The sequence below is a fragment of the Muntiacus reevesi genome, chromosome 5, assembly GCF_963930625.1.
Source record: "Muntiacus reevesi chromosome 5, mMunRee1.1, whole genome shotgun sequence".
NCBI classification, from domain to species: domain Eukaryota; kingdom Metazoa; phylum Chordata; class Mammalia; order Artiodactyla; family Cervidae; genus Muntiacus; species Muntiacus reevesi.
The window spans coordinates 27,865,925-27,882,922 of NC_089253.1; the positions used below are offsets into that span (position 1 = coordinate 27,865,925).

Consider the following 16,998-nt stretch of genomic DNA (forward strand, 5'->3'; position numbering starts at 1 on the left):
CTTTCCCGGCAAGTGCCAGTCCAGTCTTCCTCCCAGAATTTTCCTGGTAGCACAACGTCCCTCTCACCCATCCAGGCACATACCCTCCATCCAAGCACTCTTTCCACCTCTGAAGTGTCATTCAAGTTCTCCCGTTTCCTGTAACACCCCGTGGGAAACACCACCCACCCACCAGAGTTCTTGCTCTGTGGCTCCATCAGCAATTTTAGGAAACTGTCAGCTTTACTGGAGAGGCAGCGGCTTCCCCACCCTCCACCATAACACCCTCCTCCCAAACTCCTGCGGTCAATAACCTCCCCCCACCCTTCCTCAAACACAGACACATACCTACCGTTCTACAAATATCTTTGCCCTTGGCTTATAGGCAAGACAAATATTTTATCTGGTCTATTTGTGTGTGTGTATTCAGCGTTTAGTACTCCTCTGCATGTCCCCAGCGTGTCGGCTGCGTGAGCATTTGAGTACAAAGCAGAAATCCCGGTGGCCAGTCTGACCCACTAGGCACCGTGGCAATGGATGGGGGCACTCTTGCAGTTTGGATTAGGAGCCAATTGCTCTGCAGGCATCTAGGTGCTTACATAGTGTGATGTCATGATAGAGGGTATTGAAAGAGTTCTGGCAATTCACCAGGGATGCAGCCTCGTTATTGACCAGAGGCAGGCAAGACGGACAAAGTCAGAACTCTCAGCTCAGGACCCGGATGGGAAGCTCACTTCAGAAGGGAGTCAAACCCTTGCTTGAGACTCCTTCCCCGGCCCCCTCCATCCTCCTGCCACCCTCAGAACCAGGAGAATGGTGTTCAGGATGCTGTGCTGGGAGATGAGGGGTCCAGATAATGCTACCCACCCCCCCGCCATTCTGCACCAGAAAGGCTAAGGCTGGGCCAGCTATGTTGGGGGAGACCAGACCTGTCTCTCTTGCCCTCTGAGTAACTTCTTTCCCTCCCTGTCCAGGCATCCTGCCCTCTCTGGGCAGGGGCCAGGGGAGCAGATATCTGGGGGAGCTGGAAGGGCTTTGATCAGTCATTAGGATCCCCATGCTGGTTTCATTAGGTGGAGGGGGATGGAAAGTGGTCAGGGCCCCTGGCTGTGAATGCCCTCCTCCATCCAGGCCATGCAGCTGGGCCGGGCAGAAGCGGGTTCAGTTGTTTTCACACTTTACATTCCTCTCATCCCTTTATGGGTGGAAGCCCCCTGCCACGCAGGGCCTTCTGCTCAGCTGCCGGTGAGGCACTCTGCAGCTTTAGAGTTAATTCCACAGCTTTGAAAGCCTCTTCTGTGGCTGTGATTGACATCTCCCTCTGCCCCTGGGGCCAGTACCAGAGGGACCATATGGACGACCTGCCTTCCCTTGCTTTGACTCATCAAAATGGACTCTTCTCTTTCTTTTTTATTTTCTGCTGGGCCTTTCTTCTCACTGTGGACAGTGACCTCTCTCCGTGGCCTGCTTGGGCCACCCATGTCTTTCAACAGGACATGTTCCTGAACTCCAGCTCACTCCAGGCCTGGATTCCTCATTGTGGCAAAGGCGAAAACAGCCTTCAGGTCCAACCATAGGGCCTTAAGTCTCACTTAGGAGACAGTGGCCTAGCAACAGGATTTTGCTAGAAGACACCCATGCTCTCATGGCCTTATCTAGGGTTTTTATTTGACAAACTTCCTACCTGAATTCTTATATTTACAAAAAAAAAAAAAACCTCAGATATTTTATTGTCTATCCTCTTGCCTGCAAGCAGGATGAGCGTTCTCAACAGTGACAAAAATAGTTGATGGCCGAAGTACACAAAGCTTAAAATAAATCTGGGAACAGGTGATCCGTCAGCAGAGGGCCTAGGGAGCTGGAACCTGCCTTCCCTCCCCACCCCCCTTTTCCAGTTGATCTTCTAGGAGCTCGAATATCTGTGGAGCTGAGTGGGATGGGGGTGGGTGAGCACAGCTCTGAGGTCTGTGCTGTCCTTGGAGTTTGTGGTCTGGAGGAAGAAGAGTGAGCTGACTCAAGTCAGTGTGGTAAAGTAGGAATTCATAATCCTAGGCCAGTCCCACTCCACTACTGATGAATTATACAAAGTTGGACAAGAAGTTTCAATCTTATTTCTGGCATTCACTCGACCATTTAATAAGTACCAGGGGCTTTCCATGGGTCTTGCAGACCCTGTGCTATGGGCCAGGGACACATGTCCCTGCCCTAATGGAGCTTATGGTTTATTGGGGGCCTTTCTGCATCAGTAAAATGGGAATAACTTCTGCCTTCCCTGCCTCACAGGTCAGCTGAGAGTGTGGGTGTGAAGGGTAGCATGGTGCTTTCCAGCTTGCTTTCGGCCATGACCCTGACATTGATTTTTTTTTTACTTGATCTCTGTATGTCTCCAGTAGACAAGACCGGATTGAACTTTAATTACTCTCCTTTTTATTGGGAACACAGTAGGGATATCAAGTATGTGTCTCTAGCTGTAAACACACTCCCTCACACACACACACATACACACATACCCTCAAGGGCCTAATTGAATTCACTGTTGTGGAACCATTATACAAGCAAAGGGTCCTCCAGGGATGGAGGGAAAGATGGGGAGAAGACAGTGCCCGTGAAAGTACATGAAGCTGGGAAGTGAAAGACTTGGATCCCAGTGCATGGCCTTCCTCCCTCTAGCCACATGTCCAGTCACCTCAGCAGTGCAGGCAGGGTAGCAAACACTTTCAAGTTTCATTTTGTAAACCGCTGCCTACAAACCCTTTTAAAATTAATTAATTGCTGAAGACCTCCATTTTACACCACAAAGTAACTTCTTTCTGTGGCTTGTTCTATCTGGTCGGTCCTGGGATCAGAAGGCAGGTACCCCAGGCCTGCTGTTGCAGGAGCCTGTTTGAGCCCAATGGGCTACCCTCCTGCCCTCCAGCTCTTCCTCTACTTGAGCTGATTGAGTTGGGGCATATTTGGAGGAACCATGATTGACACCTCCTGATTTTGGATCCCTAAGCCTTTTAACACACCACTCTCTCATTTTCTGGGCTTCCCTGGTGGCTCAGTAGTAAAGAATCAGCTTGCAATGCAGGAGATGCAGGTTCGATCGCTGGGTCAGGAAGATGCCCAGAAAGATCCTTCAAGAATCTACAAGAATACTCCAGTATTCTCACTTGGGAAATTCCATGGATGGGGAGCCTGGTGGGCTACAGTTCATAGGGTTACAAAAGAGTCAGACACGATTGAGCATGCACGCTCTCATATCCTCATTCAGTCAGTGATTCAGTCATTTCACAAACACGCCAAGAGCCCATGGGAGTCAGGGCTGGTGATGGAAACTGGACTCTAGTTCACTCGGGGAGACGGACAGAAGAGGGCCTGAAGTGTTATGGAGTTTAAGGTCCATCACCCTATGTGCAGAGGAGGCAGGGGACGGGGCTACCTGGTCAGGGCTTAGTTGCTCAATCATGTCCAACCCTTTTTGACCTCATGGACTATAGCCTGCCAGGCTCCTCTGTCCATGGGATTTTCCAGGCGAGAATACTGGAGTGGGCTGCCATTTCCTTCTCCACCTAGACAGGGATGTGGAGAATTGGGACAGGCTTCCCGAGAGGGCTGACACTTCCTCCAGCTGAGTCTTGAAAGAGAGGTGTGTTCACACGTGGTAAGGGGGGATCCTGGAGGGCAGGGAACACATCTGTTCTGTTCACTGTTGTAGCCCCAGTGTCTCAGGCAGAATGTCCACAGCATCGATGGCATGCAGGAGTGACTGGTGTGGGGCGGGTGACACCAGGCGGGGAAGCTTGGACCCTTTCTGCTGAGGCAGCCATGGGGGCGGGGCCATATCTGGGCACCCCCACCCAGGAGGGTCTGCTGGGGGGCAGGGTGGGGAAGGGCTGCCATACCTGAGATGAGGCTGGGTCAGTGAGCAGGTCTAGGCCTGAGCACCCTGTGGGCTGTGCCCTCCCCCCAAAACCATCCATTGTACCCCCTCTGCCTCCCCACTCCTCAGGCCAAACCTGATATTTACTAAATGGCTTCAAGCCCTGACCTCACAGGTCCTTGGACTCCATCTAGGTTACCAGGAAACCAGATCTGACCTTTTGTTTGTCTTTAGTCACTTAGTCATGTCTGACCCTTTTCAACCCCATGTTCTGTAGCCTGCCAAGATCCTCTGTCCATGGGGATTTCCAGGAAAGGATACTAGAGTGGGTTGCCATTTCCTTCTCGAAGGGATCTTCCCGATCCAGGGATCAAACCCTGGTTTCCTGCAAGTCTTCTGCGTTGCAGGAGTGTTCTTTACCCCTGAGCCACTTGGGAAGCCAGATCTGGCCCTACTGACCCCCAACCTCAAACCAACCCAGCCCGGCTGGAGCCTCAGCGGCCCCGAGTGGCCGGGCCTGTGTTCTCAGAACACGACGTTTCCCTGGCCTGGTGGGATGGGCAACCCTATCTTGCCAGGTCAGACGAGGGGGCATCCCCTCAGGAGTGCTGTCTGGGCTGAGTCGTGGTGGGGAGGTGCAGACCTTGGTGGCCCAGGGTTTGCAGAAAGCACCTGTGGGAGGTCCCTGGGTATATTTATCCATTCCGGTGTCAGTGAGCACCTCTGGATTGGGCAGGGGAGCACCTCGTAAACCATGCCAGCGTCCTCTGTATTCGTGGCAGACTAGACTGTTGAGGGGCTGGATCTCTAAGCCCCTCCAGATTCTGCCTTCCTGCCTTCCTACACACACAGCATACACCCCCAACTCTTCCCTTGGTCTTTTAGGATCGGGGCTGGGGCATCAGGAACTTTCATCTCACCGTGTCACAAATGGAGAATCTGGGCAGGGACCTTTAGCTCCAAGATCAACGCAGGGCTGGGTCGGAGCTGGTTGATAGAGGAGAGTCTAGCGAGTCAGAACACCTGTGGGATGCTAGGAGAGGCGATGGGGACTGTGGAAGCCTGTGTGTAGGTTCTGGGCTCGGCGGTGCAGCTCACCACGGGCAGACCTCTGGAGAATGCTGTCACCCGTCCCCATCTGCTCTTTGTATCCAGATCTCTTCCTCTTTTAAAAAAATATTTATTTATTTGGCTGTGTTGGGTCTTAGTTGAAGTGTGCGGGACCTTTCATTTCGGCTCGTGGTCTTGGTAGTTGTGGCGCATGGGCTTAGTTGCCCTTTGGCATGTGGGAATCTCAGTTCCCCAACCAGGGATGGAACCCACGTCCCCTACATTGGAAGGCGGATTCTTAACCCCTGAACCACCAGGGAAGTCCCCTGCTTCCTTAATCAAGGCTCACAGTCTGTCTGGGTAGGATGTCCAGGGCTTTCCTTGGAGGAGGGCTCCTAGGCTGAAGTGGCCACTTCTGGGACCCGCTGGGGACATACCAAGTGGCCTCAGAGAGTGTACTCTCTTCACTACAGAACAAGAGAAACTTACCTGGAGAGAAACTCTGATGTTAGGGATGTGCTGGTAAATATTTAACAACCGGCTCTCAGGGTGGGGTTTGGGGAAGGGATTTGATTTGCAGCATTTGTCAGTTTCCATGGTGTGATTGCTCCCACCATGGCCACTGTCAAGCTGTTAATGTGATTATCAAACTTGCAAAATTCCCGAAAAATTATCATTTGGCCTTTGTTGACCAGAGCAAGGGATCTCTGCCCTCCATCCGTGCAGTCTCCCCCAACAGCTTCTCTTTTTTAGGGCCAGAACCTCCTGCCAAAATCTCACCACCCAACATCCTCTTCCCCCTGCTCCCAGGCCCTGGGACAGCTATGGGCTTCTCCCTCTGCGCTCTGGTTCTTGAGAAATGGGTGTCTCTGGCTAGAAAAAGAAATCTATTTGGAGATAAACACTCATTCTCCAAACCTGGAGGAAATGTCGAGTTTGCTGAACTGACCCCCAGGAGCTAAATAAATCTGAATCATCGTCCTCCTCAGGCCAGCTCCCCGGCTCTCTGAACCCCAACAACAGCCTCTCACCTAGAGCCTCTTGGGATGCTGGCAATGACTGCTTTTGATTTACGCTTTCCTCTAGACCCCAGCAGGCCTTTCTGCCCCATTTTCCCCTGAAGTCCTGCCTAGAAATGGGAGGTCAGAGGAAAAGGAGCCCCTCCCCTCAGCCCTCACGCTCCTAGAAGCTCATCTGCATAGGGGACCCTTAGGATTCCTTCAAGGACACAAGGAAATTCACCCTTAGAGGACCAAGCTGAGCAGAGCACACCAGTCCACGTGTATTTTGCTCACGAAAGAGCCGTGCCTTGCTTTTTGCAAGATACATGTTCTGGAAATCTTGTGTTTAATAACTACAACCACCCTCCATGTGGGAAAAACTTTAGAGTTTCCAAAGCACTTTTACACATTGTAGGTCATTTAATGGGAGCCACGTGCCATCGCTGGGGGTGGGCAGTGATGGTGTAAGCATCCTCATGGCATCCAAGCCTCTCACCGCTATTAATAGAAGGGGCTTCCCTGATGGTCCAGGGGTTGGGAATCCGCCTGCCGATGCAGGGGATATGGGTTCAGTCTCTGGTCCGGGAAGATCCCGCGTGCCGTGGGGCAACTAAGCCCGTGTGCCATGACTACTGAAAGCCCAGGCAGCACAACTACTGAGTCCGCACCCTAGAGCCCATGCTCCGCAACAAGAGAAGCCACCGCAATGGGAAACCTTCGCACAACTAGAGAGCTGCCCCTGCTGGCCGCGACGAGAGAAAGCCCCCGCACAGCAAGACCCAGTGCAGCCAAAATTAAACACATAAATTTTTTTAAAGAAGGTGCTTTTTCAGATAGCACCTAAGCCAGCCCAGCCAGCTAGGGAGCTTCCACCATCTCCAGGTGAGTCTCTGCTTGGCCCCTGTGCCAGTGGAAGCAACGTCCTGGAGGCAGTGCCTCCCAGCCTTGGAGAGCTCAGAGGCTTGGAAACTCAACTATTTGGGTCGAGCCCAAATGTGCTTTATCTTCTGCAGGTTTGATGCATCAGTTGTAGTTTGACACTTTTGAGCACACAGTACAGAACTTACACAATCTAACCCCTGGTTCAGGGGTTCAAAGGGGTCTCACATGTCCCTCCATCTCCCGCCCATTCCCCCAGATCTTTCTTAGCATTGCAGATGCCTGCAAATATTCCTCAGAATCCCTTCAGCAGCCTGGTCCACTCCCTTCTGAGTATACCTTCATGCACCCTCTCAGCTTAGTGTGTGGGGCTGGAAGCTCTGCATGAGCCACACCTCTGCTCATGGGTCCTCACAGAGCATCAGTAGAGTGGTTTGTTAGTTTGACAGACACATTACACTTCGGATAGACTGAGCCTGCTGTCAACTGAAGCATGCTGCTAAACCACATCTCCCCTGTTCTGCACTTATATTATCGATCTTTTTTTTTGGTCAAAGTGTTAGAAGTTTAAATTCCAACTTATTAGATGAGAATTAATCTTATTAGAATTAGTACATTGCCAAAATCTGTAAAAATCGTTTGGATCCAGGTTTCATGTCACCCATAAATTTGTCAAGTGTTTTTTTCAGACCTCTTCTAAGTCACTGATTAAAATATTAAGGAAGAGGGTCGAGGAGAAAGAATGTAGCATTTCCCAGAAGCCTTTCTCCTACTGACATCTCTCCTTTCATTATCATCCTTTGGGTATAGCTTCCTAATAATCCACACAGTTGTCCACCAGGCCATGTCTCCACGTTTTCCATGAGGAAATCACGGGAGGTCATTTACAGCATCTCTGTCTACTACATCCTCCTTCTCTTTAGCATGTTAAACCCAGTAAGTGGGCACTATTGTAGCAGGCATTCATCCTAGCCACCCCAGTGCCTAGTACCCAGTGGGGACTCAAAAAGTATTGGGAAAATAATCAGTTGCATTAGTGAGTGAAAAAAAAATGATCCGAGTCAATGTGAAGTTTAGAAGTATTTAGCATTTCTGATTCCACCTTATTTCTGTATTTTGAAGATTAGAACAGCGTTTGTTTCTACTTTCTCCCTTGTTGTGCATGCTCTATCACCCAGTTGGGTCTGACTGTTTGTGGCCCCATAGACTGCAGCCCTAATACCCGTGAATCCTAAAAGGACACCGGTTTGCTTACAGAGGAGAAAATAGGAGCTTAGGAGAGCTGAGGGCTTTGCTCTAAGTCAAAAAGCTATTAGCAGGAGACAGTAGGAGTCAGTTGTGGTACCTTGCTGGCCTCAAGGTACCATGATGTTCTTCTCTAGCCTGTTAGCACTGAGTTTGAGAAGCTCCCCCAGCTCAGTCAACAGAGACAAGACTATCTCTACCAAACAAGAAATGATGAGGAGACAGTATCTTTCTTTTATAGTCTCAAATTTATTTACCATCAGTCACTCATTCATTTCAATAAATATTTGTTGAACATCTATTAGTGCTAGGCTATTCTAGGCCCTGCAAACGCAACTGTTAATCAGCCCTCTTTGAGCTTAAATTTGAGTTGGAGGTGGGAGAGAAAATAGCAAGTAGTGTAGTGTCTAGTCCAAGGGTTGTGAAATACAGGGAAATGATAAGGGCTGTGAAATGAGGCAGAGCCAGGGGAGAGAAAGGGGCAGAGGGACTGTATTTTACCCTGAAGATGTGGCATCTGACAGATCTAATGAAGAAACTGAGACAGCGAGTGTTTGGGGGCCGCTGGCACCACCAATAATGAATTCGTGGAAATACCATACTCTCTTTTAGAAAACAGGGACCTAGACCATATGATGAGCTTTCCAGCTGTAAAACATCTGATTTTTTCAAGGTGTGTTCACTCTTTATTCCCTCATTCATCTTCTCAACACATAACCAAGCATTCACTCTGTGCCAATTGCGTGCTGGGGATGAAGGGGTGAACAAAGTGTTATCTCGAGAGGCAGACAAGGATGTCAGGTCCCAAGAGCAGAGGGGATGAGAGCTGTGAGGCACTGTAGATGGGCTGGAGGAAGGGAACAGTTGAGGCTTATCACCACACATGATGTTTCAGGGATCCATTTAATCAGAGAAAATAAAAGCATTAAGTTCTGTAATGATTGTTGCCAAAAAATTTAAAGCCATTTAATCATTTCTTCAAATGAGATCTTATACAGGAAGTCCAATATATTTTTAAAAGGTGCTCTGATTGACATAAACGTGGGACACCTTCCAAGGCATGTAACATAGGAGGAAAACTACTACTCTAGATATTCGTTAGAGTTGAGAACAGAAATCTGCTCATTGTCCACTAAAACCTGCTTATCTTCAAGTGCCCAGGTAAACCAAAATTTGCAGAACACTCAGTTATCAATCAAAACCATTAAAACAGTTACCTCTGGCTTACGTTAAATGGAATAAATCTTTGCCCAATTGAGAACTGACTCAGCTAATTTTTTCCTGCCTTCCAAAGTCATAGAATCAAACGCAGTACTGCTCAGTTCAGCCCAAGTGACTCGTAAGCGAAATTTAAAGGGCTCATCATTCGTTTTTTTTTTTCCCCCAGCTTCTGGGCAGAGGCCACCATCTTAATTTGCATTAAGAACTATGGCTTTTAAAGTGAGCTCACTTCAGCATCACTTGGTTTTGGATGGTCCAGAACTTTTCATTCTCCAGAACTTTCTGCTTTGAAGAAACGCCTTCTCTCTGCCCACTGTAGCACATGGACGCATGGGTGCTCATTATAAGCTCACATTACTCTGTCCACTTTCTCTTATCCACACACAACACGGGACGAGGTAGACCTCACGGTTCCGGCCGGGGAACCAGTGGTCCTGGCCCACTAACCCACACCTCCTCTCTCTTGTCTCTGCAGATGACGGCGACCGCTCAAGCCCCCTCTAAGGCCCAGGCTGTCCACATCTCCACGCCCTCGGCTGCTGCCAGCACGCCCGTGCCAACCGCCCCCATTGACCCCCAGGCCCAGCTGGAGGCCGACAAGCGCGCTGTGTACAGGTAGGAGACACTCCGGCCAGACCACACTCAGAAGCCCCCAGGTAGCCTCAGGCCCAGCTCAGCCATGAGAGATGAGAGTGCTGGCCCGAGGGTGGGCTCATGGAAGCCAGGAGCCAGGGCTGTTCTCTCCCCGCTTCCCTCTGAAATCACCCAGAGAGCCCTCAGCTGGCCATGCAGGGTGGGCTCCAGATTCCTGGAATCATCCAGGGAGGGAAATGCTGCCTGGGCTATGTCTTCCAGGAGGGGCCCTCCCCCGCCAGCTGGGGAGATGAGTCCCGATGAGCATCAGAACGCCCCCACCCCCACCACCGCTCAGAGCTGCGTCAGGACTGTCCCGGCCCCAGTGCCCATTGTCACCTTCACTCCAACACGCACCATCCAGGACTCGGTCGTGAGCAAACTTGAGTCCACCTGAAAGCCGCTGGGAGGCTTGTTAGAACACGCGTAGCTGGACTCTGTGCTCGGAAATGCTGAATCAGTAGGTCAAGCTGCAGGAAGAGGACATGAATTTTTAATAAGCATTCCAGATGAATCTAATGCAGCTACCGCTTGGCCCATGCTGTGATTCACGGTCGACTCTGGTTTTCAGCAGTAGAGGTTGTACGTGATGGTAGAGGTTCTGACACCCTCCCCGAGAGCGGCCGTTTGCAGGGAGCAGCCCGCTTGTCTCGTTTTAGTCTGCATTAGCCCCTGGCACCCAGGGCTGGGTCCTGATTGTTGCAGAGGGCGGGAGGGGCTCAGGGGCTTTCCGGCCTGTCTTATGTACGTGGGTGAGGTGAAGATGCAGCCCTCGGAAGGCAGATCTGATGAGGCCCTGGCAGGGATTTCAGTCATCACTTATCCATGGGGAGCCCACATCACTAAGAAAAGATGCCCAAGAATGGAGGCATCAGTACTGAGGTCCAGCCCGTGTCGCATTCACTCGTGTGGGCACGTACGGCCATGAGCATCAGCACCAATGACCTGCACTGGGCGAGCCCTGCAGTGCGCGCTAAGACCACCCGCTCTCGGACGGCCCACCCAGGGGGAATCGGAGGACTGAGTCCTTCCTCACCATCCCCCACCCTACTCCCTGCCCCCAGTCCTGACAGTGGCTTTGTGGTGATGGTCGTAATTTTTGCTGTTATCATAATTATCCGTGGCTCTACCTGTACTCCCTCAGATGGGCTGAATGCCTTTAATGCCAACAGTTGGGAGTCCAGAGCAATGGGCCCTGATCCCTAGATCCTGACTCGAGGTTCTTCCTGGGCCTGGATAACACAGTGCCTGCCTCCCAAGGACCACCCCCCTACCACCAGACACACACACACAGGCCAGGCCCAGCTCCTATGCATAGAGACCTCTGCCTTGGGCTCTGAAGAATGCCTGGATCTGGTGTCACGGGGACAATCAGAGACCCTGAGAAGGACCCCAGCTCCCCCTCCCCCAACACAGACCAGTGAGTACTCCTGTCCTCCCGTCACCTTGGCTTTGAATCCTTGCTGTTACTAGTGCTGTGCTGGGCGCAGGGGAAAGAGGGTGAATGATAAAGGTAACGGGTGGGCTCTTGTCAGACTCTCTGAAAACGAGAACAAGAAACCAGCACAGAGTGGTCAGAGCTTTAACAGAGACAGCTTCAACGGGGAGGCAATATTCAAGCTTGATCTTGAAACCTGAGTAAGACTGCTCAGCAGGAGGAGAAATGGGAGGGGTGGGGGCTTCCAGGCAGAGGAGAGCCTGGTGAGTTCCCAGCTGGGTGTGGGGACCCCAGGCTGCACGGGGTCTATAAGTTCACCTGTGTGGTGGGCTTGTGTCTTGTGGGGAACAGAAGCAGGGACAGGGGAGCGACATGGCCTCTTAAATGGAATGGGCCACAGTCATCACACCTCATTTAGATAGTGATCGACATGCTCCAAGTGCGGTCCGGACTGGCAGCATCGCAGCCCCTGGGAGCTGTTTGGAGACACTGACTCTCAGGCCTCGCTCGACCTCGGGATTCCTGTTCTGCTCTTTGATGAGATCCCGGGTGATTCACATGCCCACTGCAGATGGGTCCCTGACCCCTTCCCAGACTCCAGGGGGCAAGGGCATGTAGCGAGCACCGATCCTAGTCTAGAAAGACCCCCAATTACTGGTGTGTTGTAAAGCTTCTGGAAACCTAGACTCAAGTCCTCCCTCCTCCTGGTACTCATCTCAGCATCGGTTTCACGATAGAACCTAATCACTGGTTCGGCAAGAATAATGAGACAACTCGTGTCCGCGCCCGGCTGCACATCTGGCACGAAGCAGACGGTTCTCTATGTCCCACCAATGGGACCCCCATGCTCCATAACCCTTCCCAAGACCCCAGGGTCATGCACTACCCAGGCCCAGCCAGGAAGTGGGCTGCCTCCCACTGTCCATCATGGCATCACCTGATGCACGGAGGCCCAGATGGTCCTTCAACCAACACGTCTCACCTTTGCGGGGCGGGTCCCCTCACAGCCCGTGGCATTTGCACAATAATCTCTGCAACTGTCTGAAGGTGAAGAAGAAACCCCAAGCGGATGCCACCAAAGAACCAGCCAAACATGGCCGCCCAGCCTCTCAGGACTACCGAGCAGACGGATGTCAGCATCCTTGCCCGGTTCTTTCCTCTGCAGCCCTGCCTGCCCCAGGGCCCCAGGGTGTCTGTCTCCCACAACCACACCTCTCCCATTAGTGCCAGTCGCCCCCTCTATAGCCCTTGTTGGGGGCGGGGCAGGGAGGAGGAGGGGGCCCCCCGACTCCTGCAGGGTCGGGTAATTCTAATTAGATTTGCCTGCCTGGGGCAGCCGGCCGCTCCAGAGCACATCAGGGAGTCGGCATTTCATGTCAATAAATGTAACCAGACCCTTTTCACGGAGATTAGTGCCCGGCTCTGACTTTTGGGAGCCCCCTCCAAGGCCCCTCCCAGGTCCATAGAAGAATGGGGGTGTGGGGGAGGCCCCTCCCTGCCCAGGTCTTGGAGGGAGCCGGTCAGTGCCCGGACGCTTTATTTGTGTATGAGGATGTGTTAATGAAATGTACTGGTTCCTTCTGATGTGGAAGCTGGGTGTGTGTATGTGTGTGTGTGTGTGTGTGTGTGTGTGTGTGTGTGTGTGTGTGTGTGAGTGTGTGTGTGTGTGGCAGGGGAGAGGGGAGGCAGAGCCTGTCTTTAATTGGATCATACCAGAGCATCATCTGGGCTAATCAGCAAGGCAACCAGGAGCTCGGGCTCAGATTAATGATTGCAGTCTAATCCAAGCAGATCCCATGATTAGATGCACATCGCGGGTAATTGTGTTTGTGGCCCGTGAGCAATGCCGAGCCTGGGTCTGTGGAGGGGAGGCCCCGTGGAGTGGGGACCACAGGTTTGGACCCAGCTCAAAAATCTCCTTCCCCAGGCCCGCCTCACAAGAAGTTAAAATGTAGCTTGGACCACACCTCCCCGCCCCCTCCTCCAGTGTGGGCTGTGGGCTGGATGGTGTTAGGTGGTTGGGAACCTGGGGCTTGGCTTGCCAGCAACCACAGAGACGGGCCAAGAGGGTGAGGTTAATCCGGCCTTCACTCTCCCTCCTCCCCTGCAGTCTCCTTGGTTCCCCTTTGAAGTAAGTGGGTTCCCATGGAAACCATGATGTCCTGGGGAGTAGAAGAGTGGCAGGAGCTGGGCCCGGCCAGGTGCGGTGGGGAGGAGGGGGACTCTGCTAAGACCATCCTGCTAAGGCTGGGTTCCTGCCGCTTAGGCTGAAATCCTGTCTGAGGACTGGGGAAGAGGCCCACCAGGCACAGCAGAAGTTACCTGCTAGTGACAGGAAGTGCTGGGCTAGAGGTAGGAACAGTGAGAGAAGAGTGGGGGCAATTCCACCACGAAAAATGCCAGGGAACTGAGTTGCGAATCAGATGGGCAGGGAGAGGGGGCTGCAGGGCCCTATATTTCTCCTTTGTGGCGTTACTCGCAACTGAATGGACTGTGTTAATATTAGTTCTGTTTCCACTGCTAGATCGTTACCTCCGTGAAGACGGGGTCTATGTGTTTTCATTGATTTATCCCCAGTGCCTCACACAACACCTTAGAGCCTGCAGCCTGGGCGAGCGTGTACTAAATCAGAGCTGGTTGAGTGGATTCCTTAAACAGGCGAGGAAGGACTGGACATATTTCAGGGTTCTAGGTTGGGGTGCTGGCAAACTGGTCCTGGGGGAAGAGGGACCGGGAGAGCCCTCACTGTAACATCCGTCAATCTCCATGGCGTGACTGCATCCACCATGGCCCTTTTCAAGCTACGGTGTGATGGTGCATGACATAGCTGGGAAGAGAAGCATACAGATGTCTCCCACCAGCCTCAAGTACAAACCCCACACAGGAGCCAAGTTACAGGTACCCAGTTTTACCAGCTCCTTAATAACTGATTGTACGGGATGGATTAGCCACAGTTCTGCACTCCTAGGTCCTATCTGGTCCACTCCTCAGTTTCAAATCTGAAATGGTCTCTCTTGCAAATCAATCCTTAGAACAAGACCTAGCAGAGAATGAATGCTTTCTGTGTGTGTGTGTGTGTGTGTTAAATCACTTCAGTCGTCTCCGACTCTTTGCAATCATATGAACTTTAGCCAGGCTCCTTTGTCCTTGGGATTCTCCAGGCAAGAATACTGGAGTGGGTTGCTATTTCCTCCTGCAGGGGATCTTCCAGACCCAGGGATCAAACCTGTATCTCTAATGTCTCCTACATTGGCAGGCAGGTTCTTTATCACTGGCACCACCTGGGAAGTCCTGGAATGCCTTCTAAGTGTCTGCAATTGTGATCTTTCCCCTCAACCCCAACGCAGTGAGTCTTCTCCTTCATAGAATCTATCCAGCTCCATCCAGCTCTCAGCATCTGCTTGAGCAAAGCCCCAACTTTCCCATATTCCCCAAGGAGATTCCAAACGTTTCCTGGTCTCTCCGTTAATGAGCTCCTTTGCTGCAGCTCCAGAAACCTGTCATCAAGACCAGTCTTCTGCCTCCTCTTGAGTGTCTCAGCCATCAGTCTCGGCCTGTCCATGTAGTGTTTTTCGTTCTTCCTGTCACTCTCATCTCTCTGTAAACCACGCTCAGAGTTTCTGCCCACGTGGGACCTTGCCCTAGACAGCTCATGCTGAAGTCCACTTCTAGTGCAGTGAAAGCAATACTCATTCCTAAAGACTTGTTTGTAATCCATTTGTCCTGTCACACGCAGACTAGATCACTCTAGACTCCACTCTTGTTTAGGGAAAGATCAGAATAGGGCAGTGGGCAGGTCATTCCCTTGAGACTGTCCCTTGAAAGGTCACTGAAGTTCAGGGTTGGTCCTGATCGTCTGTAGCTAGAGGGGCAGAGGTCATAGAACAACCATGCTGGGTGGCAGGACAAGCTCTAGAAATGGATGTAGCGATGATTAATTCAGCCAGCTTGCGCAAGTTAGTTTCTCTGAGCCTGTTTTCTCAGCCATAAAAAAGGACATAGTCATAACTAGACTAAAATGAGATGATGTTATGATATCTAATACACAGATCAGTGTTGGTTGCATGGGATGGAGGGAAGGTGGGTTGTTTCTATTTTTAATGGTGAAACTACTTCTTTTTAAAACATTTTTTATTATTTATTTATTTTTGCTGCGCTGGGTCTTTGTTGCTGGGCACGGACTTTCTCTAGTTGCGGCTATAGTTTCGGCACTTGGGCTCCTCTTGTTGCAGAGCATGGGCTCAAGGCGTGCAGTCTCAAGAGTTGTGGCTCATGGACTTAGTTGCTCCTTGGCATGTGGGATCTTCCAGGACCAGGGATTGAACTTGTGTCCCCTGCATTGGCAGGCAGACTCTTAACTGCTGGACCGCCAGGGAAGTCCCGAGAGGGGGGTGTTTTAAACAGAGAGGCCAACGAGGTCCCTTTGGCCCTTTCAGTACGTGAGGTGTCTTGTGTGTTTAGGGAGATGAAATTCAGGCATCAGAACAGGGCCTGGGGACCTCGATTGCCTGGGTTTCCATTCTGTCTCCACCACTGGCCTCTAAACCTTTCCGGACCTTTCCTCATGTGTAAAATGGGACTGAAAATAGTGCCCTCTCCTCATTAGGCTGGTCATGAGGATTAGGTGAGATAATACCATAGAGTGCTGGAGGAAGGATCTGGTACTCAGAGAGTGCGCTGCACGCATTAGCTGCTATTAGATGTTTGAGGAAATGAAACAGGGGTTGGTAGGGCTAGAAGGTGACTGCTGAGAGGCGAGACAGCAAGAAGCAAGGCAAGAAAGAGCTCCCAGTTGAGAGCTGTTCGCACCGCAATTTGGTTAAACATTTATTGAGCTCCGCCATGTGTAAGCATCGTGTCAAGTTCCAAGAGGGATTCTGAATTAGAATAGATCGGTCCAGTGAGTGGGAGGAAAATAGGCGTAGGAAGTAGCTAGAGTATAAACTTGGCACATGGTACGGGCTCAAAAAAGTATTTGTGGAATTGACTGCAAAGCCCCTGGCCCATGGTGCAATGTGGGCGTGTTGGACTGCTTTCCCAAGGGAGATGAAGCCCAAGGGAAATGGTAGACAAGAGGCCTCTCCTGGTACCAGGTCCGTGATGGGATGACAGGAGCCCCCCAGGGCTTGAGGCTGGGCAGGGGGTCTGGCTGCCGTGTGACCGTCCTCTTCAGCAGCTGCCTGGCCAGGACCCTGGGAACTGGCACTTCCTGCTGAAGTGTCTTTGAGGGAACTCTTCCACCTTATGACCAAAGGGTGTTTCGTCTCCAGGGAGTTGACCCTGGGCTTAACCCTGTGCCTTCCCTGGCAGAGGGCTGGGTCATTCCTGGAACGTGCTGGGTGAGGTGGCCTGAGGATGGAGGAGGGTAGAAGTTCAGCCATTCCAAACCGAAGAGTCAGGACCAGATGCTTCCGGACGAGTTGCTGGGAGCAGATGTTCCAGGCGGGGTTTTATGGGCTGGGGCTCTAGCAGGCACTCCTTGCTTTTGGAAGCAGTTGGATTCACTGGCATCCGAGAAAACATCTCAGCTGTTGACTACAGTCAGGGGAGTGATCCTGCCGGAGCCGTAAGCTGAAAGTCAAACCTCGCTCAGTTCTCCCCCAGGCGCCAGGCATCGCCTGCTCCCTGCCCTTCCTGCCAGCATCTTGAAGGCCCCCGCCCCGAGCCCAGCCTCCGCACATGCTGCT

General features: G+C 51.7%; 1 protein-coding gene across 4 annotated transcripts in view; it reads left to right on the top strand.

Annotated features, from left to right (window-relative positions):
• Positions 1–16,998, top strand: part of PKNOX2 (PBX/knotted 1 homeobox 2) — a 289,146-nt gene that overhangs the window by 208,370 nt on the left and 63,778 nt on the right. For all 4 annotated transcript variants that reach the window (XM_065937335.1, XM_065937338.1, XM_065937336.1 and 1 more), the window contains one exon: positions 9,716–9,855. In XM_065937335.1, the coding sequence (XP_065793407.1) occupies positions 9,716–9,855 (140 nt within the window). The remainder of the gene's footprint in view (positions 1–9,715; positions 9,856–16,998) is intronic.